At 38.7% G+C, this 24,114-nt stretch overlaps 1 protein-coding gene across 1 annotated transcript; it reads left to right on the forward strand.

The window, feature by feature from the left end:
• The first annotated feature begins 596 nt into the window (after positions 1 to 596).
• Positions 597 to 23,251, forward strand: map3k12 (mitogen-activated protein kinase kinase kinase 12). The gene is made up of 14 exons (XM_034306334.2): positions 597 to 874; positions 3,263 to 3,769; positions 4,277 to 4,460; positions 5,931 to 6,122; positions 7,353 to 7,511; positions 7,664 to 7,822; positions 9,125 to 9,233; positions 9,399 to 9,508; positions 10,081 to 10,197; positions 11,214 to 11,333; positions 13,582 to 14,260; positions 14,369 to 14,436; positions 14,974 to 15,259; positions 17,370 to 23,251. The coding sequence occupies exons 2-14, from the start codon at positions 3,355 to 3,357 to the stop codon at positions 17,484 to 17,486; spliced, it is 2,715 nt and encodes a 904-aa protein (XP_034162225.2). The 5' UTR covers positions 597 to 874; positions 3,263 to 3,354; the 3' UTR covers positions 17,487 to 23,251.
• Positions 23,252 to 24,114: the final 863 nt, after the last annotated feature.

Here is a 24,114-nt window from a genome sequence, read left to right on the forward strand (position 1 = left end):
TTGTGCTGGATTTTGTTTGTGTTTGGGTTAGATTGTGTTTGTGTTTGGGCTGGATTGTGTTTGTGTTTGGGCTGGATTGTGTTTGTGTTTGGGCTGGATTGTGCTGGTGTTTGTGTTTAGGCTGGATTGTGCTGGTGTTTGGGCTGGATTGTGTTTGGGCTGGATTGTGTTTGGGTTTGGGCTGGATTGTGCTGGTGTTTGTGTTTGGGCTGGATTGTGTTTGTGTTTGGGCTGGATTGTGCTCGTGTTTGGGCTGGATTGTGTTTGTGTTTGGGCTGGATTGTGTTTGTGTTTGTGCGGATTGTGTTTGTGTTTGGGCTGGATTTTGTCTGTGTTTGGGCTGGATTGTGCTCGTGTTTGGGTTGGATTGTGTTTGTGTTTGGGCGGATTGTGTTTGTGTTTAGGGTGGATTGTGCTCGTGTTTGGGTTGGATTGTGCTCCTGTTAGGGCTGGTTATTGCTATTACTAAAGCAAAATCTGGCAACCCTGAAGACTAGCCCCATTTCAGCGCTGCTCGGATCGAGGCACCATTTTGGCTCGAGCGTCATTGCGCCCCCTCGCGGGAGTGACGCGTGACTCGGCGGCGTGACGTCAGCTTCAGCACCGGACAGCTCATTCCTCTCTCTCTCTCTCTCTCTCTCTCTCTTCATCCCTCCCTCCCTCTTTCTCCTCAGCTTGATCGACGAGGCCCGTTTGCCCGATGGGACTCATTCTGAATCGGCTGCACTCACGCGGGCTCCTTAGAAAACAAGGAGAGAAGGCGAGCGGAGAGGATACTCACAGAGAGACGACGCTGCAGCCGGAATCCGAGGAGAAAACAATCTGATCCCACCCCTCACCTGACAACGCGACAACACCAGGCTCGTGAGATACGGTAATGTTTTAGTCGCGAATAACGGAAACTCGCAGTACAGCACCGCGTCGCCTCAGTGTCTGGGCTGCACTCGGATTAACAGTACGGCGTAGTGCCCGGAAGCATGCATGACTCGGAGCGAAATCGATGGCAACGTTTTGAAAATGGATGATAAAATGTGTGGCGATGTGTAAGTGTGCGCGTGTGCGCATGCGTGCATGTTCTCAACAGACATTGCGGCACTTTGCGCTGGCTCTGGGGCGCATGGCTGAATGATCTCACATTGGCCATTAAGGCTTGTGCTTGGTGAAGATGTTTTTTTATTATTGTTATTATTATTTTTCATTTTTTTACGCAATTGTGCGATTACACACGACGAGATCATTTATTTAGGCTTTGTTTTGGTGTGGACAGCGATGGTGCCAAATCACAGCGCGTCGTTGTTAGTGCTGCGGGTAACATTTAGTGTCAAAACACACACACACACACACACTCACACACACACACACACACACACACAGACACACACAGAGTCCACATCGTGTGATATGTAGGTGTGTAGGCTACTATTTATGCCTGTAATGTATTATGCACATTAACAGCGCCACTACTCTCGCTGTATTGGTTGATTGTGCTTATTTAATCAGATTGTACGGAAGCTGAAATGACGTACACACGCTTTTTACGTAGGCTCGTGTGGTTCAGTGCGTCTTACGGAAACACCGTAGCGTTCTGAAGCCTGAATGATGCGGAGCCATGTAGCGCATGATTCTTCTTCATGGAGCGATTAGTGAGCTGGTTTCATTCATACACTATCAATACGATATCAAAATAAGCTAGTGATTGCCCTAACTGCTGAGCCTGGCATCACAGCTACACCTAATGTCACGTTCACATTCTAACTACTGTTATTTTTAAATAGGGTTAGGGTTCTAATAACCTATGTATGGGTGGACGGGGGGGTTACGGTGGCTTAGTGGTTAGCACGCCTGCCCCGGATCCCTGGGGTTGAGGGTTCAAATCCCACCTCCACCCTGCCTGCATCCTCTCCCCATGCTCAGGGTTGTTTTCCCCACGTACTCTGGTTTCCTCCCCCAGTCCAAAGACGTGCTGTAGGCTGATTGGCATTTCCAAATTGTCCATAGTGTGTGAATGTGTATGACTGTGCCCTGCAATGGGATGGCACCCCATCCAGGGCGTCCCCTGGGATAGGCTCCAGGCTCCCCACAACCCTGTGTAGGATAAGAAATACGGAAAATAGAATGGATGGAGAATATATATTATATAGACTGTCATTACAAAAGATTTCACTGATAATATAGTCACAGCTATCATTTGGTTATAGTTACAAGTCACACAGGCTATTATTATTATTATTATTATTATTATTATTGTTATTATTATTATTATTAATTGAGCAACTCCAGTCTTGTAGGCTTCCTGCACAGTTTTGTATTTCCACTTAGATTTATGTATTTTTCAGACCGTTTTATCCAACAAAGTGTCAGTAGCTTTAAACATTAAGCTCCAACATTGAGTTACCACTTGCCTTTTTATTATCAAGTCTTACATAGTCTTACAAGTCCTGAATCAGGTGTGATAGCAATGGGAATGCTTTCATGAGACAATCATGAAACCATATGAAATCATATACACTATATGGCCAAAAGTTTGTAGATGCCTGGACATCACACCTGTATGTGCTTTTTGAGATTCCAGATTTAGTCCCTCTTGAAATTTTATAATAACCGCCACTCTGCTGGGAAGACTTTTCACTAGATTTCGGAGCGTGGTTGTGGGGATTTGTGTTCATTCAGCTAGTTAGTGAGATCAGGTACTGATGTTGGGCGAGGAGGTCGGCAGCGTTCCAGTTCATCCCAAAGGTGTTCAGTGGGGTTGAGGTCAGGGCTCTGTGCAGGCCACTGAAATTATCCAACACTGAACATGGCAAACCATGTCTTCATGGAGCTCGCTTTGTACAGGGGCATTGTCATTCTGGAACAAGTTTGGGTCCCTTAGTTCCAGTGAAGGAAACTGTAATGCTACAGCATACAAAAACATCCTATACAATTGCGTGTTTCCAGTTTCGTGGCAACGGTTTGGAGAAGGCCTCTATATGGTTGTTGTGGTCAGGTATCCACATAATTTTGGCCATATAATGTATATATAAAATGTTGGACAAAATATTCTGCCTCCAAGGCCAAGTCCTAATATGCAAGAGAATACAGAGAAAGTGTACAGAGGACAGTACATGAGACATGACCAATGTATAAAAAGTTTTAGTACAATGACCAGTAGAGAGCAACAGAATGCACAGGACAGCACTGAAAAGCTTGCAAACTTCACAAAAAAGACAGGAACAGTATTTCCCTTCAGTCACCCATCTGACCATCTCATTTCTTTTTCCAGGTATTTCGACATTAAACATCAGTGTTTCAGCCCTTTCGTGTGAACATTAAGGGCTCCAGATCTTGGAGTTTCTTAGATGAGTGTGGCCGCCCATGGCTTGTGTCCATGAGCAGTGTCCCTCCCCCTCCCTTTCAGGATTCAGCACCCCAATTTCTGACACTCCATTTCGCCGGCCAGACTCTGATGTGGCTGCATGTACCCCGGATACTGAACTGACCCCCACACAGTGTGTCCTGCGCAACGTATTGTCCATCGATCCTGTCGGGGATGGGAACCACACACGAGGCAACACCCCCACTCCTAGCGATGACCCTGCACAGTTCTCCAACAGTGTGCTGAAGCTGCACGAAGGTGGAGCTGAAGGAGGAGCCATGCGCAACCAGTCGGAGAGCTTTAGGCTGCAGGCAGGTGGAGGAGGCTTTCTGGAGGGACTTTTTGGTTGCCTGAAGCCGGTGTGGACCATGATTGGCAAAGCATACTCTACTGAAAACAAGCAGAGCCAGGAAGGTGAGTGACAAGAACAGAGTTATATGAATGACATTAACTCTGCATTCATAAATGTGAATTGCTTATTTCTAGACATAGTTCAACTGTTAAAATCCCAGAACTGTTTCCTGGTCAAGACTTTCACTGCTCTCATGAAACTACATACTCTTCCTATTAGTTTCATTTAAGCTACTGAATTATGTGCCTTAACCTAAATAACGAAATAATAAACTGAGACTTTAAGGCCCTAAGTCTTTTGAGTAGGCTTTTTCTCATGGAAAAATCTTTAAACTATTACAGTTAGAGTTAATCTATATACAAATTTATACATCGGTTTGTCAAAGTGCATACAGAAGTCCATCAACAAGTTAATGCAGACTCAGATGCATAGGAAAGAACATCAAGTCAAAGTCAAAGCCAAAGCAAGAGTTTCTTCAAAGTCTTATACTGAGTCTGAGCTTCAGTCAAGGTCTCCAGTAGTCATTTTTACGCAAAGTAATAAATCAACATCCAAAATGGCTTCCTCAGAGTCCTGGGAGGTGCCCTTTGAGGAGATCTCAGAGCTCCAGTGGGTGGGCAGTGGGGCTCAAGGAGCAGTGTTCCTGGGCAAGTTCCATGGTGAAGAAGTGGCCGTGAAGAAAGTAAGAGACATCAAGGAAACCGAGATCAAACACCTCCGTAAGCTCAAGCACCCCAACATCATCACGTTCAAGTAAGTCAATTCATCCAACTGTGGTTGAAAATGTCGTAGAGGTTCTCAGTCATTGTCGTTGTGTATTGTTTGTTTCTGTAACGTTGTTCTTATTGGTGTACTGTACATCTCAGTGTAGACATTTAGTGATTCTGCTACAGATAAAGTAAAGCAAAGTTACAGAAATGAAAGAAGCCTGAACAATGTTGTGTTGACTGCAAAGTTGCAAGTGGTTTGGGGAGAAATATTGTAAATATTTGTAAGTATTTCAGCTATCATGGTAATGTGGATAATGTGAATGAGGAAAAGAAAAAATATATATATACAGTACATATATATCAACAAGCAAGGATTGAAATGAACCTCTGTTTGTAGGACAAGAGAGACATGGAACCTTGGTCAGTGATATGCATCCTTGTTGATTGATATTTAAGAATTAAAACTATAAAACAGTAAAAAAAAAAGAAGAAGAATAGATGGTTAGATAACATTTACTGTACATTCAAAGGAAGTGTATATTTATAGGTGTCTATACTTCAGTGATGTTCATCCTTTCATTGTGCTCATCAAGGAGTTGTGTTAGTTTTTGCTAAATGATGATTTGCTTGCATCTTAGAGCTTTAAAATGTTGGAGTTTTTGTTTCACAATCTTGGCCCTGGAGTATGTCAGGCTATGTTTGTGCTTTTTGGACATAATAAAAAAAATTATACAGTTTATACAATTATACACAAATTATACCATTGTAAAAAAAAAAAAAAACACTAAAAATTATATATTATTTTAATACAGTACAAAATTCTTAGAACATCTGCTTTAAAAAACTGAGCAAACATTTTCTATATCAAATAAATTAGATTAAATAGTTAAAAAATGTAATCAAATCAATATTTGACTTTTAAAAATGCATCGGTTTTCTCAGGTACACAATTTTTCAATTTAATAATTTTATAAGGAAACAGACTGGTAGGTTAATTCTTGGATCTTGGAGACCTTTTGTAGACATTGACTGTCACACTTGTTTCTGTTCTGCATGTAATTCCAGACAGTCACCATGATTTATTTATTTTTTAATAAAATAAATACTTAAAATTACTTAATATCCTCTTTTCTGTAACAGCATACAAAATACTTCCATAAGATGTACATTTTTTGGGAAAGGTTTTTTTGTACGTCTAAAATGTGGTCTTTTATATGAAAGCATGAATTCAGAAGAAATATAAGAAGTATTTCAAAGAATATACTGTTTGTCTAAGACTTTGGAACAGAACTGTATACTGTATATAGTTTATAGAAAACATATTCATAGGTTTTTGCATCGTCATATCTAGTCTTAAGATTTTGATTCAGTCATTAACCAGCTGCCACTCCACAAGATTCTGAGCAACTGCTTTCACTGTCAGTGAATAAATGGTTGTGAAATACTGTAACGTCTAGTCAATGTCCTGCATGTGTTTTTTATGCCTACGTATATGTTTGTGCGTGTGTTTTAGGGGTGTGTGCACACAAGCTCCATGTTACTGCATTATCATGGAGTACTGTGCACAGGGGCAGCTGTACGAGGTTTTGAGAGCAGGGAGAAAGATCACACCATCACTGCTCGTTGACTGGGCCATGGGTATCGCAGGCGGCATGAACTACCTCCACCTGCACAAGATCATTCACAGAGACCTCAAATCACCCAAGTAAGTTCTGTATTTCCTTACTTTAGTTATGTGTTGCGATTTTGAGCTGTGTGGCCCTGTCAAGTTCTTAGTTACACACACACACACACACCGATCAGCCTTAACATTAAAACCACTGACAGGTGAAGTGAATAGCACTGATTATCTTGTAAAAATAGCACCTGTCAAGGGGTGGGATATATTAGGCAGCAAGTGAACAGTCAGTTCTCGAAGTTGATGTGTTGGAAGCAGGAAGAATGGGCAAGCATATGGAGGCCCCACCTTGCAACGTACAGGACTTTAAGGATCTGCTGGTGCTATATACCACAGAACACCTTCAAAGGTCTTGTGGAGTCCATGCCTCGGCGGGTCAGAACTGTTTTCAGTATATATATATATATATATATATATATATATATATATATATATATATATATATATATATATATATATAATGTATGTATAGAGAGAGAGAGAGAGAGAGAGATTTCCTCCCTAATTTAGTCATGGCCAATTCCCACCCATCAGGCATCTCTCCCCTATCACACGACAGCTACCAACCAGGGAGGTCGAAGGCTATCACATGCTTCTTCTGAGGCACTTAAAGCCAGCCAACTTCATCTTTTAAAACTACTGGGGTGGCGTAACACACTCTGAGGAAAGCGTTATCCGCCCACCTCCACACGCATGAGCTCGCAGACGCCCGTGATTGTCTAGTGTCACTGTGATTGATAGGGGGAGAGAGAGTATGCCACCCCTCCCTCCCTGAGAGCACGGTGAATTTTGCTCTGTTGGATTTCAGGAGCCAACCCTAGAAATATTTTGAGTGTGCACATGCATTTCTCACCTGTCTCTGGCAATTGAATGTTTCAGCGCAAGAAGTAGATAAATGATCATTGTAAAGACTGTGCGTCTGCAAGTGAAATCAAGTGAAAAGTGCAGGAACTTGGTGGCTGAAACACCAGATTCCTATTTACCAAAATATCCGGCGTGTAACATAAGAGTCTAAAACACAGTACCCTATCTATGTCATATAGTTATTAATACTGTAACATGTAGTGATGTGTAGAAACACTGATTTATAGACTCCAGGCATATTGGATTGTGCTTTATTATTCATGAAGACAGTTACACACACACTTCCTGGTACAGGTAGCTCAATGTCTATGTTTGACAAGGCAGCAGCAATCAAAAACATACTCTACACAAGATTTGCTCACATTCTCTCTTGTCTGGTTTCCCTACTATTAGTATGCTGATTACACATGATGACCTGGTGAAGATCTCAGATTTTGGCACATCGAAGGAGTTGCGAGATAAGAGCACAAAAATGTCCTTTGCCGGCACCGTGGCTTGGATGGCACCGGAAGTCATAAGAAATGAACCGGTCTCAGAGAAAGTGGATATATGGTGTGCATTTTTTTTCTGAATATAACTGAGTTAATCAGTGTGATTGGGGTGAATGATTCTATGAGTGAGTGAGTGATTGAGCGATTGAGTGAGCAAATTAGTACGTTCAGTTAGGATCACTCATCTCCATTTCTTTTCCCCCTTTTCTCCAGGTCGTTTGGGGTGGTTCTCTGGGAGATGCTCACAGGTGAAATCCCCTACAAAGACGTGGACTCTTCAGCTATTATCTGGGGCGTGGGCAACAACAGCCTCCAACTGCCTCTGCCCGAAAGCTGCCCTGATGGCTTTAAGATCCTCTTAAAACAATGCTGGTGAGTGTAATCAAAATAATACAGAACATCCTAGAGTTAAGGAAGCCTGATTAATATCCTGTAATCTCCATTTACTCTCTAAATGAAATACACTAATAAATTGACAAGATTTCCCAACAAAAAGGCATGGAGGTTTGTTAATAGCTATGTGAATGATTGACACTCCTTGCGTAAATGTTACAAAGACCTGAAATGCAAGAATATTGGGAGAAATTCAGAGACTGGAAAAATGGCCAACTCCAAATAGTTAGTGTTGGTCCGATAATTAGATTGGACAAGCGGCGTTCCAAGAGTGCTGATATTTAGTATAAATGCACTGGGACGTTTCACTGTTTGTATCACGCCACTTGTCTGTGCTCATAACCTAAAGTTCCAATTTTAGTAATAGTTTGTTACACTGAAACCGTTGCTACACTTACTATGGGTTGTCAATCAGTCTGTTTGTTGGCATGGCAACATGCAATGCTTCCTCCAGCTGCTTCTTTGGGAACTATCACTGGCTTCTTTGGGAACTATTTTCATTGACATTGTTGAAAATTAACAAAATATTTGGCCATATTGTGTCTTGGCTTAGTTTGCCTCGCACCTCTGGGGTTGGGGGTTCGTATTCTGTTGTCCCCGCTCCGTCCGAGTGTGTCTCCCGGCTTGTGCCCTGGGACAGGCTCCAGGCTCCTCGTGACCTGTGTAGGATAAACAGTACAGAAAATGTATGGCTGGATGTCAATGAGCAAGTTATGGTCAATTGAAGAAATTTAATTGAATAAAATCACTGCAGTTACTAGAAAAAATGGAAAATATTTAATAAATGCCCTCTACTCTCCATTAACTATTCAGCTGACTAGTTGCCAGTTGCTGCCTAGTAGCAAGCTTACAGACTAGCACAAATTGCAGAAAATAGGAATAGTCATGTTTCATTGCATGTTTCACTTTCTGAGAAATTTTCAGACATTTTTCAAGCGCTCCTTGAGAAAATTTTTATTTACACACATACTAAAATTTCTTTCATTCATGTTTCCAAAAAACTTCGTCCCTTCTAGAGGGAAATTTGATCTGATTTTTCAACCTAAAGAAAAAGTTGTTTTAAAAGGCAGAACAATTAAACAAATAAAAGGCAGAAAAGTTTTTTTTTAGTTTTTGTCAAAATCATCAATGCATCACTAGCATAACATCATAGAGCTGTCAGAGTTCACAGTAATTTAAAGTTCTAGCTTGACACTTGACACATTTGAACATTGATCCAGTAGCAAGAGTGTAAATAAAATCAAAAGTAGCTAAGTAGAGTTTATGGTGTTGTGTGTGCAGGAACTGCAAGCCCAGAAATAGGCCATCATTCCGACAGATTCTGCTGCACCTGGATATTGCCTCGGCCGACGTGCTATCCACCCCACAGGAGACCTACTTCAAATCACAGGTAACACACCCATTCAGACATGCAGACATAAATATGGCAGTTTAGTGTATTAGCCCAAAAATACCATGTCAGACATGTTCGATGCAGTATCTTTTCCACATCGCTGCATCTGCTTTGTTGTACACATGGCTATGTACATAGGTTTTGTGTGTTTGATGGGTGTAGGCTGAATGGCGTGAGGAGGTAAAGCAGCATTTTGAGAAGATCAAGTCTGAGGGAACATGTCTGCACCGACTGGACGAGGAGCTCATTAACCGTCGCCGTGAAGAGCTCAGGTCAGTGCCATGGCAACGACAAACATAGACTTCATTTCAAAAATCCTATTCCATTGTATCACTGCCGTCAAGATGTTATGGTTATTGTGGAATCAGGCATGTGCTTCTTTTTTTGAATCACTGTTCATTGCTATAGTCATAGAACAGAGAAGAAAAGACTGTAAACATTAACACCTAGCTATCTATGACCTGCTTAAATATTTTAAAATATTTTATGAAAATATGTGAACAATATAGAATGCCAGAGTAAAAACTCTTGCTAGATAAACTTCATGATAGATTTGGTGGAATATTGGTATTAATGATTAGGATAGGTGGCACAGTGAGCTCGGGATACTGTCTCTATGGAGGTTCACATGTTCTCCTCATGTCCATGAGAACTTCCTCTGGGTTCTCCTGTTTCCAACTGGGCCAAGACTGCATTCCTGAGAAATACCTTGTACGAGGGGTTCATTTCCAATCCTCCATTTTCGGAAATAAATAGAACCGTCAGCTATTATTTTTGAACTAATGCTCAAATGAAATATTCTAGAAGAACCCTCAAAGCAGAATTTCCAATGTGGTTCAAACAGGCATGCCCTTGACATCAGAGAGCATTATGAGAGGAAGCTGGAAAGAGCCAACAACCTTTACATGGAACTGAGTGCTGTCATGCTACAGCTAGAGCTGAAAGAAAAAGAACTGCTTAGGTAAAAGAACTCACACACATACACACTATTTATTCACAGGTCCATATCTTAAGTATAGAGTGAACATCCTGTAATATACAGTACTGTGCAGAAGTCTTAGGCACATGCGAAGAAATGCTGTAAAGTAAAGATGACTTCAAAAATAATGAAATTAAATCTTTCTACTTAAAAGAAAAATACAATAAAGAGCAGTAAACAGTAATAAACTAAACAAAGTCAATATTTGGTGTGATAACCCTTTGCTTTTTTTCTTAAATAGCAGTCTCAGGTAGAGTGTGTGCAGTTTTATAAGGAAATGAGCTGTAAGTTTCACTGAGCATCTTGCAGAAGCAGCCACAGTTCTTCTGGAGACTTTGACTGTCACACTCGCTTCTTATTTTTGCAGCAAAACCCAGCAGCCTTCATTATGTTTATATTTGTCTGAAAAAATGGTCTCTTACATAATATGCTGCTTTCTTTACTGACATACAGACATTTTTCTGTAACATTTAATTTTGTGCTGGAAAACTAATGTTTGGAAATCTATAATGTTTTTGTACTGACTCAATAATGCAGAATTCATAAAAAAATAGGGTGTCTAAGAGTTTTGCACAGTACAGTGTGTAAAATGAAACACTAATTAGGGTATACATAACTTTGTATATGCATGGTATATAGTGAAAATGACAAAGCCCTTATTTCATTCAATTCCTTTCAAATTACTTAACAAATGAATTAGTATATATTTGTGAGTACACATAAACAAAATGAAAATAAACACATTTCGTAATGTAAAAAAGAAATTGAGCATATGCCAGAGTACCATAATGTAATGTAAAAATGTTTCTTTTCCAAATCTGGGAACTTTCTAACTCCATTGTCAGCCTTTGTGATGATTTCTCAGAAACAATAATAATAATAATAATTTAATGGTAGCTGAGAAATAATTCTATTAAGTAACAGTAATAAATATTCCGATGTAAACATTATTCAAGAATTTTCTCCCAATACATAAAAAACCACAATTGTGTTTACAGAAGGGAGCAGTGTCTGGATAAGAAATATCCTGGGCTGTTCAAACACCATCCTTCAAACACAGTGGACAAACTCATTAAGAAGAGGAATGTACCCCAAAAGCTTCCTTCTCATGGCAAGAGGTGAGTGCCGCTGTATGTAGAGGGATTTCTTTGCTCTTCTGAGTCATATTGTGCCTTATGTGTCTTTGAGGTTTGTGTCTTTTATGGTAATTGAAGCTTCCAATTTGAAGACGTGAACTTAGCCCTGGATTAATCCTGTAAATACTGTGGTTAGGTCAGAATAACCCACCTTGAGTACTAACAATGGAGCTTTGTACTGTGATCAATGGCACACATTAATTGCAAAAAGATTTCATGGCAAAGTTGAATTGCATTTAGTGATGTTCACAAAACTCCATAAAGTTGCGAATTTCTCACCGGCAGCAGTGGGAGTTATTTTGACTCAGGTTTACGCCAATAAAAAAATATTCAGCATCTGAAAAGGCCAAAATCTGAAGACACATTTCAGAACATGTAAATGAGTTTGAATTTAGTGAGGGGAAAAAAGGAGAAAAAAGATCTATACTGTACCCAGGTGATCATGGACACACAGGGAAACTGCTGTGTTTGATTGTTTTAAGTGCTCTTTGGCCTCTCATGGACCAGTGCACCCTCCCCGATGCTGTCTTGTATAAGCAAGGGATAAGGAAACCTGATGTATTCAGGAAGAAGAAGCCTTTATTTATCACATATACATTACAGCACAGTGAAATTCCTTTTTCACATGTCCCAGTTTGTTATAAAGCTAGGGTCAGAGCGCAGGGTCAGCCATGATACAGCATCCCTGGAGCAGATCAGGGTTAAGGGCCTTGCTTAAGGGCCCAACAGTAGCAGCTTGGCCGTACTGGGGCTTGAACCCTGACCTTCTAATCAGTAACCCAGAGCCTTAACCGTTGAACCACCACAAAGAAGAAGCCCAATAATTAGGGAGTGTACAGCTGATTGTAGGTTGAGACATACCAGATCGGTCACTTATCTCTTTTGGAAACATGTCAGTACAAGAAATCTAACTAGGACAGGCACAGGAATGGCACAGGATTGCTTTGTCCGTCGAATTAGTGCTGGCTCGTAAGTGTTGCACAGCATGAGAAGATGATGTCGAGGCAAATGGAACTGACGTATAAGCCAGCCCTCTGAAAAAAATCATACTAAATATCTCTAAATATCCATCCAGCTCAGCCATTGCAGCATGTCAACGTACAGCAACCACATGCACAGATCAATGTATTTTCCTTCTATATGACTTTTATTTTGTTTTAATTAAATGGCTAATTTTATTTGTCCCAATGTATAGATTTGTGTTGGCTTATTTTCTTTATTAATATTTATTTAATATAATATAATATTATTTATTTAAATGAATATAGAATATTTAATTATCAATTTCTTTCATAGTTAATATTTCCTTAATTAATGCCATTATTATGAAACAACTGGCTTTCATAAAATGTTTATAATTATGTGCACCATTGGAAAAAAATACATAATCCATATATAAAATTGCAGTAAATTTACACACACTCAGGAGCTCTCGTAGGATACAAACGTTTTTTTCCGAACTAACAGGATTTTCACAGTTGCAAAATTTATTATGTATACACTCTTACAAACTATTTATGAAGAAATGTGTTCATATCCTGCTCCATAAATGAGTTTTTTTTCCCAACATGAAACTTTATTTCATTGACTCATAGAACAAGAAAATATTGTTTGGGACATTTTGACCTATGAGTGAAATTAGTGACTGTAATTTTTGTTTCAATTCAACTTTATTTGTATAGCACTTTTAAAATTAGACATTGTCACAAAGCAGCTTTACAGAAATCCTGTCAAAACAAAAAAGTCACAGGAACAGGCAGTTACTGTGTTGTAGGCGGGAGTGGGCGATCAGTTATGAAGCTTGCGGAACCAGGAAAGGCCACATTTATTAATATGGGAACATATTGTACATGGTGGGCTGCTAGCATGCACATTTACTGCGTTCATTCATTTATTTTTAGTAAATGTTTCGCTGGATCATGATTGGTTTAGTTTAAATTGCTAATTGTTGTATATTTTGGGAAATAGAGCCAAAATTATATCACAGGCGAGTACATGTAGTTGTTCTTTGTCCCTGGATTATGGATTATGGATTATGGATTAGACAGGAGTGGTCAAACTTTCTTCACACACACCCACACATGTCTAGCAGGTCAGAAAAAGCAATACTTTGTGTCCTACCCTCAAAGTTTGGCATTTCATCTGTGTCATGCACCAAGATAGTGACTGATTGCATAACAAAATGTAATGGCTATTTGAGTAAAACTTCTCTTTATGTTCCCATAAACAGACCTGACCTCCTAAGATCAGAGGTCATCCTCCCTAAAATGGACCCTGGTGTGGTGCAAGTGACGGTTCCTTCTTGTGCCAACCGGACCTCCACTTCCCCAAGTCGTGCCCGGAGGGTTAAAACGCGGCATCGCAGGGGGGGCCGAGGCAGCAGTGGTGATCTCTCGGGGCCCAAGCACGCCGCTGGAACCTCCACCAGAGAGAGAGAGACGCCCGCACTGGGCACCGCGGCACCCAGTGGCACTCCAGCAACCGATCAGACAGTGGGTACTGCTCCAAGAGGAAGCCAGCTGGAAGCCCCTCCACTAAAACTGTCCTCCTCCAGCCCGGACCTGCTTTGCTCCACCCACGGAGCTGAGGGCGGAGCCAGTGGTGGGGCTGGCAGTCTGAGCGTGTGTGAAGGGCTTGTTAGCGGAGTCCGGGGCGTGGCTGAAGCTGCTGTGGGATTGGATGAAACTCCGCCACGAAGCGACACAGCAAGCGAGGACGCTGCGTCACTCCCATTCTCCAGCAGTCCTGACTCACCCTGCTGCGCAAGAGGTGTGGCTGTGGGACGGGGACACACTCTGGGGGAGGAAAGGGAGGAAGGAGCCGGGGCAGTGCGATTGCCGAGGGGAGCCAGTGGCAGTCATTTGACTCCATCAGCCATACTTTACAGAGCAGCTATCACACGCAAGCAGGTGTGTCATTCCCTCTCACTCTTTCTCATACATGCTATCTGGTAATGTGTACTAATCAGCTGAAATGTAGTGACGTAAATGTACGTTTGTCTGCATTGTGTCACACAGCGCCGTGGCGTATCTTCAGAGGAAGAGGAGGGAGAAGTAGATAGTGAAGTGGAACTGCCAAGGAGACGGTGAGTGAAACATGTTTATGGAGCTGTAGGTGAAAACACTAGATATTATAAAGGAGTTAAATTTGTAACAAAAAAGCTGGACTTAAGAAAGCTAGGTGGGTAGTTTTAAAGAATATAGAATTTAAAGCATAAAATATTATTGTAAAGGATCTCTGTTTCTCATTTTGTTACTCTTAAGCTAAAATGGCCTTAACATAATTTACAATAACTATGTGATAGCTGTAATGCAGATATATATATATTTTTAAAGTAATTATTTTCATATTCACTGAAGAAATTGAGCAAAGCACATAAAGTTTCATGTTGTTGTCAGTATAAAGATAAATATTTTTGCATATTGTTTGCATATTGTAATGTTTATTTCATACAATCATTCCAGTAATAATAGCAATAATTCTGGTGGAATTTGTACAAATTTATATTATATGGGTTCCATTGTGTAATGAAAGCATGTAATCCACAGTAAAAGTACCATATTATCTTAACATTCTGATGTCAGATTTTTTTTAATGACCTTATGTCTGCCTTAATCTTCAGACGGCCAACCAGTATATCCAAGTGCCAGTCCGTGTCCACCTTCAGCTCAGAGAACTTGTCTGTCTCTGATGGAGAGGAAGGCCATACCACTGACCACTCTCACAGCGGCACACCAGATGTGGTCAGCACCAATACCGATGAGCGGCTGGACGATCGAAGTGATGACCTCATCTCACAAGGCTCTGAGATCCCAGCTGACATCACAGACCCTGCGATCTCGGAGAGGGAGGCGGCTGCTCTGGAACAGGAGAGAGCAAATTTTGATCTGGAGCAAAACATTTTGGAGGTGAAAATTCTAGATCCACACACGAAGTATGAATGATCTCAAGACGAAGTACATGTAATGATGAGTTCTTCATGATGTGATCATTAATCATTCATTTTAAACGTCAGGAAAACCTTTTTAGATGGTATCTCATGACTCGCTTACTCTCTTACACTACCAGTGTATCATGTGCCTTGTGAAAATGCCTAAAATGCAGCATGTGGAATGAAACGATGCTTCATACTTAGATCCTAAATGTTTTTTTGTAATTAGTGATCAGCAAGTGTTTTGCAATTAAGTCTCGCATTTAGATGGCATGTTAGTCTTGTAAATGATAAATATCTTCTAAAAAAAATTAATAAATTAATATCTGTTTTAAAAACTGATTTTAATTTATTAAAATGGAATTACCTAAATAAAAGGGAAAAAAAGGATAAGGAAAACCATATTGTGCTTTATGCAACTCTGGACCTTTAGACCAAAGATATTGAAAGCCTTCATGAATTTAACATCCAGGGATGCTGCAAAGTTTTATTTTAGCATAATGTTGTATAAGACATTGTTTTCTACAGAACACTGTTTTTAAAAATAATCATCAGACCTACTAATGAATAATTGGCGAAGCCTTACTGAGAAATATAATAGTATGAGCATATTCTTGCACCACAGGTTTTCAATAAGGCTCAAATACTCAGTGCTCATTGCAAAACATTTCCAGTAACCCCATTTCTGTATGATTTGGATGTGTTAGAGTTTTATCTTGTTGTAAGTTCCCCTTTACAATAGGTATTAATCTGCTGACAGGTGAAACCAGGTTTTCTGCTAAATTATCCTGGTATTTGGCAGAATTCACGAAGCTATCATATATATATATATATATATATATATATATATATATATATATATATATATATATATATATATATATGCAGAAAAAAGCACCTAACCATCAATGATCCACCGCCATATTTCACAGTGGATATCAGAAGCTTTGTCCTTGTATGCAGTCCCTAGTATCTTTAAACATGCTAATGGCGTTCATGGCCAAAACGTTCGAGCTTGTCTCATCTGGCTACAGCACACGATTCCATTTGTACTTCTAATAATGCTTGCCGAGGCTGCAGCATTGTGTGGGTTGTTCACAGGAAGGACTTTTTTTTTGCAAACCTTCCAAACAGTCTTTATAGAGATGGTAAAAAAGGTGTGATAAAATATTTTGACATTCAACAACCATAAGACTTACCTTAACTGTCCGATTCTGAAGCTGTGATCTTTGTCATCTCACTCACCTTACTCCTCACTGTGGAGTATGCAACTTTTTATTATGGCCTTGAGTGTGTTTCATGGTGTTTTTGTATTTTCATTACCTAGTTAGAAATGCTAACCACCATTCGTCTCTTTTATGTTGAAAACTCCATCAGTTGTCCCTGTAGTGATGGATCATTTGTGCAGCGTCATACTGATGGCACTAGGAAACAGAAATTGTCAAAGACAGCAACAGATTTTAAAAAAAGAACATCGTAAAGATGACAATGAGTTTGCATTTATTTAACAACAACAATAATAATAATAAGTACATATGAAAATATGAAAGGTGCCAATAATTTTAGTTTACTGTAAATGAAAAATTAAACATACCTGAAATTGTATGAAATGAAAAATATGAATAAATTAATTTTACTGCAATATGCTCATTTCAATGCAGATTATCTTATAGTATGAACTGAGGCTACATGTGAATTCATTTGGATGTCTGAGCTACTCATGAACAATCAGAAGGGGACCATTTTAATATTATAACTAATGCTGACTATCCTGCAGTATTATAATGAGTCCTGCAAAAACTGACAGACATGGAAACTGGCATGATTATCAGGGTATAGTATATTATAGTATTTGTAACATTTGTAACATGCCATGATGAAACATTCTAATCAAACCATCAATCGATCCATTACTTGCTACAGGTTATAGTATAGACGTTCTTTTGTTTTCTTAGCCTCAAACATCTAGTGTTATCAGAAACGTTATTGTTAATGAAAAATGACTGCTAACAGTAGAAATGAAACGAAATACACGATGCAGGTGGTTTTAAATCATATAAAAACTGTATCTCTGTGTCTCCCCCCAGACCCGGGCGTTGTGTGAAGATTCGGATTGCGACAGTGCCGAGCTAGACCAATCGGGGAGTGGAGAACCAAGTCGCCCCCCGAGTGCCGGAGGCTGGGGTCAGGGTCCTCAGAACTAACAAACATGTGCATACAAAAACACCCAGCCCTGTGCATTTGTATATATATGTATATATGTTCACCACAACACCTACCAGCACACTTCCTTATTTGTAGTATCACCGCAACACCTGATACACCAGACATACACTTTTACACTAACACCATGAAATTGCCTATCTTTGGGCCTGTAACAAACTGGTGATGCAGAATCAATTGATTAATGAAAAAAAGCAAATATTAGCCACTTTAAGAACATACTTTCACAAGCTGGTCATGATGTCACTGAGATTCCAAAGACCAGGGCCCCATTCTTTGTACATTTTTTGGCTCTCATATCAATATAATTTGAATCATTTGAAATAATTCCATGAAAAATTTGAATTTAGTTACTCAAAGCAAGTTCAAGGTTACAGGTGTTCCTATCTTTTCCTAATCAGCTCCAACACATACTCATAAAGCTTGAAATAAATTACAGTCGTACCTGTAGTTGTACTTACATATACCTATTATACTTGAACTCATTTACGTCTTCAACAAAAAATAGGGCTACACACTTTTCCATAGATAATGATTATGAAAGGTGCTGATTCTTATTATCTGGAGGCTTTATAATAACACATACTGTCACCCTCATATCTACATCCACTATACATGTCTGTTCCTGTCTAAGATCATTACGGCTTCATTTCAACCACCAAGACTCAATAGCGATCTAAATGTTCATTAGAACTGTTATCCTGCAGGATTGGTCTAGGAATTGAAGAGAAATTTGATGTCTTCTATAAGATATAAGATCTATCTTCTTTGATGTCTACAATAAGTAATAGCAGAGTTGTAGAGCAACACTTTTGTTAGCTAGAAATATCAATGCTCATTATCAGGAGTGTCATTTTAGCCCGCTCACCCAAACACACATATAAACACAATCCTATTTAGCGTCTGTTTCCAAATCTTCAAAATGTATCCCTCACTGTCTCTAGATTTACAGACTTTGGGCCTCATTTATCAACCATTTACTAAAGTTGTATGTAAATGTTTTCATAGGCCAAACAAAAGTTTTGGTAATGCTGATTTTCTTTTTCTGTTCATGTGTGCATGTTGATAAATGCCATTCACTCATAAATTACCAGGCTCGTTGCCAGCACGGTTGATTTATATTTAGAGAAATTATTTACATTTACAAAACTCCATGAAAGGCAAAGTTCAGAGAGGTGAATGACAAAATGATGACCAAATATAGAAATCACACCTCTTTCCAGTAATGCAGCTCAGCCAATGCAGCGCATTGCCTTCCACAGGCACAGACTCACTTACAGTCTTCCTCTTATCATAGGGTGCCATTACTTTGCCCTAATTGATTGGCTTATCTTATTTTTCTTAATTTATGGATTTGATTTTTCATTAGTCACAAAATGAGTTTCACAAAAAAATTGTCATTGAAATAAATTGTCCATTTAAACTACACAGCATAATAATAAAAAAACATGCCTGTTATATGATTTGAATATGAAGATATATGAAGTCTTTCAGTTGTTAGTCTCCTTACCCATAAATTTACACAAACTCAGGCGTTTTTCCAAACTAACTGGGCTTTCATTGATACCACTTTACTAGTGTAAATGCACTTTTGAACAAACTTTTGTTTGCATGTTCTCCCTGTGCTTTGGGGGTTTCCTCTGGGTACTCTGGTTTCCTCCCCCAGTCCAAAGACATGTGTTGTAGGCATTGGCATTTCAAAATTGTAGTGAGTGAATGGGTGTATGATTGGTGTGTGTGTGTGTGTGTGCAGTTGTGCCCTGCAATGGGCCGGCCCCCTGTCCAGGGTGTCCCCTGTCTTGTGCCCTGAGTCCCCCTGGGATAGGCTCCAGACTTCCCCATGACCCTGTGTAGGATAAGCGGTACAAATGTTTGCATCCAGCTTGATAAATGAGGCCCATTGTTTGCTTAAATGAAAACTGCCATCAGAGTGCTGGACTACTGCACTTCTCTCTTTAATGAGTGGATCACCAGGAGGTACTCAGTTGTAGTTATTCCTGACAGAAGTAATGTTTATTTAGCTTGCTAGTCACTAATACACAAATTATTGCGCTACCTCAAGGATGATAGTAGGATCACCCCACAAATGAACTGTGTTCGTATGAGCACTCCATTTTAACACTATATTCACTGTTCTTACATCTCGGCTTTGTTCATGTCACCTTTGCCAGTTAATTAAGAATTTTCCAATCAGAATGTCAGAATATTCAAGAAAGCAAACATACCAGTTTCTGGTAAATTTGGTGCTTCATCTCCCATTTTATCACGGCAATACATATAAAGTCTTACTTGTAGAACACACTAACATGGCTAGCTATTTTGTCGACTTGCTTTTTGAATCTCACGGCTCGTGTTTTAACACAGAAGTAAAGGTGTAATAAAGTTAAAATGTAGGTACGGAAGAGACGCACGGGCCATCGGTACAAATTCAGAGCTCCCACTTTTTCCATGCGTCGAGTATGTCTTGCTTTGTCATTTCTGCAATATTTATGTAGTATTTATGGTTTACAGATGGCCCTCGTTTCCAAAGACACATTGTCTAATTTTCTCTAGAATCCCTTTGTTAGATGTTTTGGCATCTATAGTTATTTAATAGATAAGGGAATTAAGGGATATGTGTGTGAAAGTGTCATGTTAAGTCATATTTTGCTTAGGGCCCCACAAATGCTAGGATTGGGACAAAGCAAAGAACACTTTAGGGTGCTAGAGTTAGGGAATCTTTTTTTTTTTCTCCCAAAAATATACTCTTAAACGCATCACCAGGTAATGTGAGTTTCAATCTTTCCATATTCTTATAGCACCAAAGCTCGTGCTTTTGTTATTTCTAAAGCGGCATTCTATCCTGCCAGTTTTCTGACTGACGCTAACTGAGTGAGAAAGCATGAGAGATTTTCACAATTTCAAAATTTCGCCCTTGACTTGTCTTTGTGAACTCACATAAACTTTGATGTCACAAATTTCTTATGTGATATATGCTTATGAAAAAAAAAAAGAAAAGCATGGCTTGTATGAACAATCTATAAAGAATGGGGCCCAGGAAAATGCCACGGAAAATATACAAATATTTAAAACACCTATTGTTTTTTTTATGAAATTAAAATAAAAATAGAAAATTTGGCAGATGAGGATTTGATTTATTAATAACAAGAAGGTATTGATATCTGCCCAACTAACTAATGATAGCTGGAAAACATGGCAAATCTAATACAAGAATGCAAGCATGATGACTTTCACCAAACTGAATCAACATTTCACTTAAGTGTCATTTTAGAATCTTTAAGATGCAACTTAGGAGCAACATTGAATTAACATTCAGATATTTTTCATCTTCGTATTGCCTCCTGATCTTAAGATTTTTTTTTTCCTTTAATAGGGACATGCAATATGTACATTACAGATATTCGGAAGATGACACTTTTATTTTCTGTACTTCCTGTAAAAAAACATGGCGTAAAACAAAACAAAAAAAATTTTTTGGATGTATGAGGATTTTAACTTCATAGTTTTGAGAGGTATAACGAACAAAATGCATGAAGTCTGTTTGTAAGCGATTTAATTTTGAATTCATTGTTTTTATAAATTTAATAGAAAAATACTTTTTTTTTTTTTTTTTTTTTACCTTGAATGTGTGTAATAGCCTTGTGTTGCTTGTAGGCACTTTATATAATAGAATGTTAATGTCCACTAACTTATCACCTTCTCATGACACTAAAATTAATGTTTAGTGACAGATGGGTTTAGGTCAGGAGCAAAGGATGTAGGTCAAAAAATGCAGAATGTGTGTAGCTTTGTAGAATATCCTTTGAATATGTTTAGAGTCAGCACAACATATGGGGACTGTCATGAGTTTTTCCTAGAGAAATAATTCCACTTCCTGGAGTCATACCTTCCTACAAAGTTCTTCTCCAAGCTTACTAACACACCTGACTCAGTTAATCAGGGTCCTCTGAAGATGTCGTGAGAGCAGGGGATTAGGTTTTGGGTTAAACTGTGTAGGAAGGTAGCGTTTTGGGAGTTGGATTATTAACCACTAACTGTTCAAAAACCACCATGCACAGTGTGTTCCATAAAATGTGACTCCCAGGTCCAATCGAGAAAATGTAAACAAAATAAAGAACAGTTGTGATTTGATGATGCCTGTTATCCTGGGTCAAATCAGTCCAAATCCATTTTCGCCTCATATTTTAAAATGAGAAATTTCTCCTCGTAGTAAGTTTTTCAAACAAATGTTAGGTAGATCTCACTTTTCCAAATTGGAGCTATGATCAAAACAAACAAAAAAGGCATGCTAGTCGTTGTCTTGTTTATTTATTTATTTATTTATTTATTTATCAGTCACATGGGCCTTCCTTTAAAAAAAATCTTATTTTTCACAGATTCCTGAGATTCTGTGGAGGTATCTACCTGCTCTGACAAGTACTTGATTTGATCCTGGATAACCGTCATTTGTTTAAAAAAAAGGAAGAAAATCACAGTATAGATAATAACTAGACATCAGGCGAAACTTTTTATCTACTTCAGGTGGTACGGGTGCTGAACTTAGGTTTGAAGAGAATCTTTTTTCTCAAGCTTGTTTTAACTCAGTAATCATGTTGACCAATGTACATATATAGCGAAAATATTTAAGTGACATTATTGATGTAAATGCAGATATATTAATAAATCACTATGGGACAGTTTTCTGGGCACTGGTTAAACGTAGTCTTAAGATTTGTGATTATGGTCTTAAGGTTTCATGGCAAGGCGTAATCTCTGCCCAAAAAACCCCACCATTGTATAATGTAAAATTATGTAATAGTTGGCATTATGGGATCCGTTTATGTTACTTTCCAGTATCATTCTGCAATTTTGTACATCTGAACTTGAACACTGGCCAAGGGTGAAAGCTCATACTGATTACTCAGCACTTACTAATTGTACTCAGCACTGTACTGTGGAAACCCGAGGTAGACATATGGTGCTTGGAAAAAAAAAATAAACATTTTGCTTGAGTTCTGGATAACAAATAGCTAAGCCTTTGTTTCTATGAGTGCAATCCTCTATAGACAATTTCATAGCTATATGATGTTTTTATTGCTAATAATTAAAATGGAGAAAAAAAGTTGGCTAAAGATTTTTCATGTAAATGACATGATTCTAAATGAAATAGAAATATAAATTCTATATTCCAGAATTATTACATTCCACATTATTCCAGATTAGTATGTGGAATTTTTAAAATGAGACCAAAATTTGTAAAAGGAATGTACACTGTCTACTATTCTATAGAAAGTCACTGTATGTGCTTTCACCTATGGCCTTGGCTTCTCTAAAGAGACAATCTGAAGACCACACTTTCTTCCTTTTTTTTTTTTTTGTTTCATCTCATTGAATAAAGATGCAAAAGAGCCAAAATCAAGAACAAACCCCTAAACCCTTGTTTAAGGTTCCTGTCTGTAAATATGGCACAATATGCAATATGTAGATGTTTTGACATACAATTATTCCAAATCTGCAAAAGAGGTTTTAAATAGAGAGTTGGAAGAATAAACTGAAGAGTCAGTAAATAGGGCACTGCTTTATGAAAAAAGTAGACTGAGGCTACCTACCTCCCCTTTTTGCTCTTTATATGGCAGGATGTAATGCTCAAATGAGATGCACTTTCTTTTCTCTACCTGATCTATCAGTTTTACTTGTTAAAACACACTGTAACCATGCAGTCATATGTGGAAACAACTGACTCAATATATGAATGTGCAAAATTCAAGCAGTCTGGTTCGATGTGATTTTCTTTCCTTTACACTTTAAGAAAAGGTTAGATCATTAGATTTGTGAAAACGAATCTAAATGTAGCCTCAGCTATTAACATCAGACTCATTTTCATGAAAAGGCGCTGATCCTAATTGAAAGGTAGTTTACCTCTGCAGAAAAGCCGGAGATTCTGGCAAGTCAGACCTTTTAGTGACAGGGGACATATTTACATCTTTAGATATCTATTTGTTTTTGTGCTGCTTTGCATTAATGTATTGAATCTATCAGGGGACATTGTGTTTTCTTCCATTTGAAGGATGGCAGTGGACTCTTTTCACTCATCCTTCATGTTCCCAATCCAGTGATAAGTTTTTTTTTTGATATCGGAGTATATCACGTCAGATAGCAGTACTGATATATGTTATATAGAAATGTGGAAGATCAAGTTAAATGATCTTAGCTCAGTTGTCTAGAACAATATCTGTTTTAGGCTTCTACTCTGGGAATGCAAGGTATGTTCACAAAATGAATTATTGGGTTGTTTTTGGGTGCATAATTGTGGGATGTCTTTTGGAGGGGGCGCATTAAAAACTCAAATTATGTCCTCTGACAGAATATAAATGTAACTACTATTCAAAATATATTTAAATAAATTATGATGGTGATCAAAATAAAAACCTTTACTAGACCACACTAAGTTTTGCTTGCTGTTTATGTTGCCAATATGTGCCTAATACACATTTGGTACCCACTCAAAAGCATTAGTTCCTTGTTTTTCACATTAATAGATCACAGAATAACATGCCATTATGACTTTTATGTAAGAACAAAAGGTTATGTATGCAATTGCTCTATGACTGACTGGAGGACCACCAGGGC

This window comes from Pangasianodon hypophthalmus, chromosome 8 (assembly GCF_027358585.1).
Source record: "Pangasianodon hypophthalmus isolate fPanHyp1 chromosome 8, fPanHyp1.pri, whole genome shotgun sequence".
Taxonomy (NCBI): domain Eukaryota; kingdom Metazoa; phylum Chordata; class Actinopteri; order Siluriformes; family Pangasiidae; genus Pangasianodon; species Pangasianodon hypophthalmus.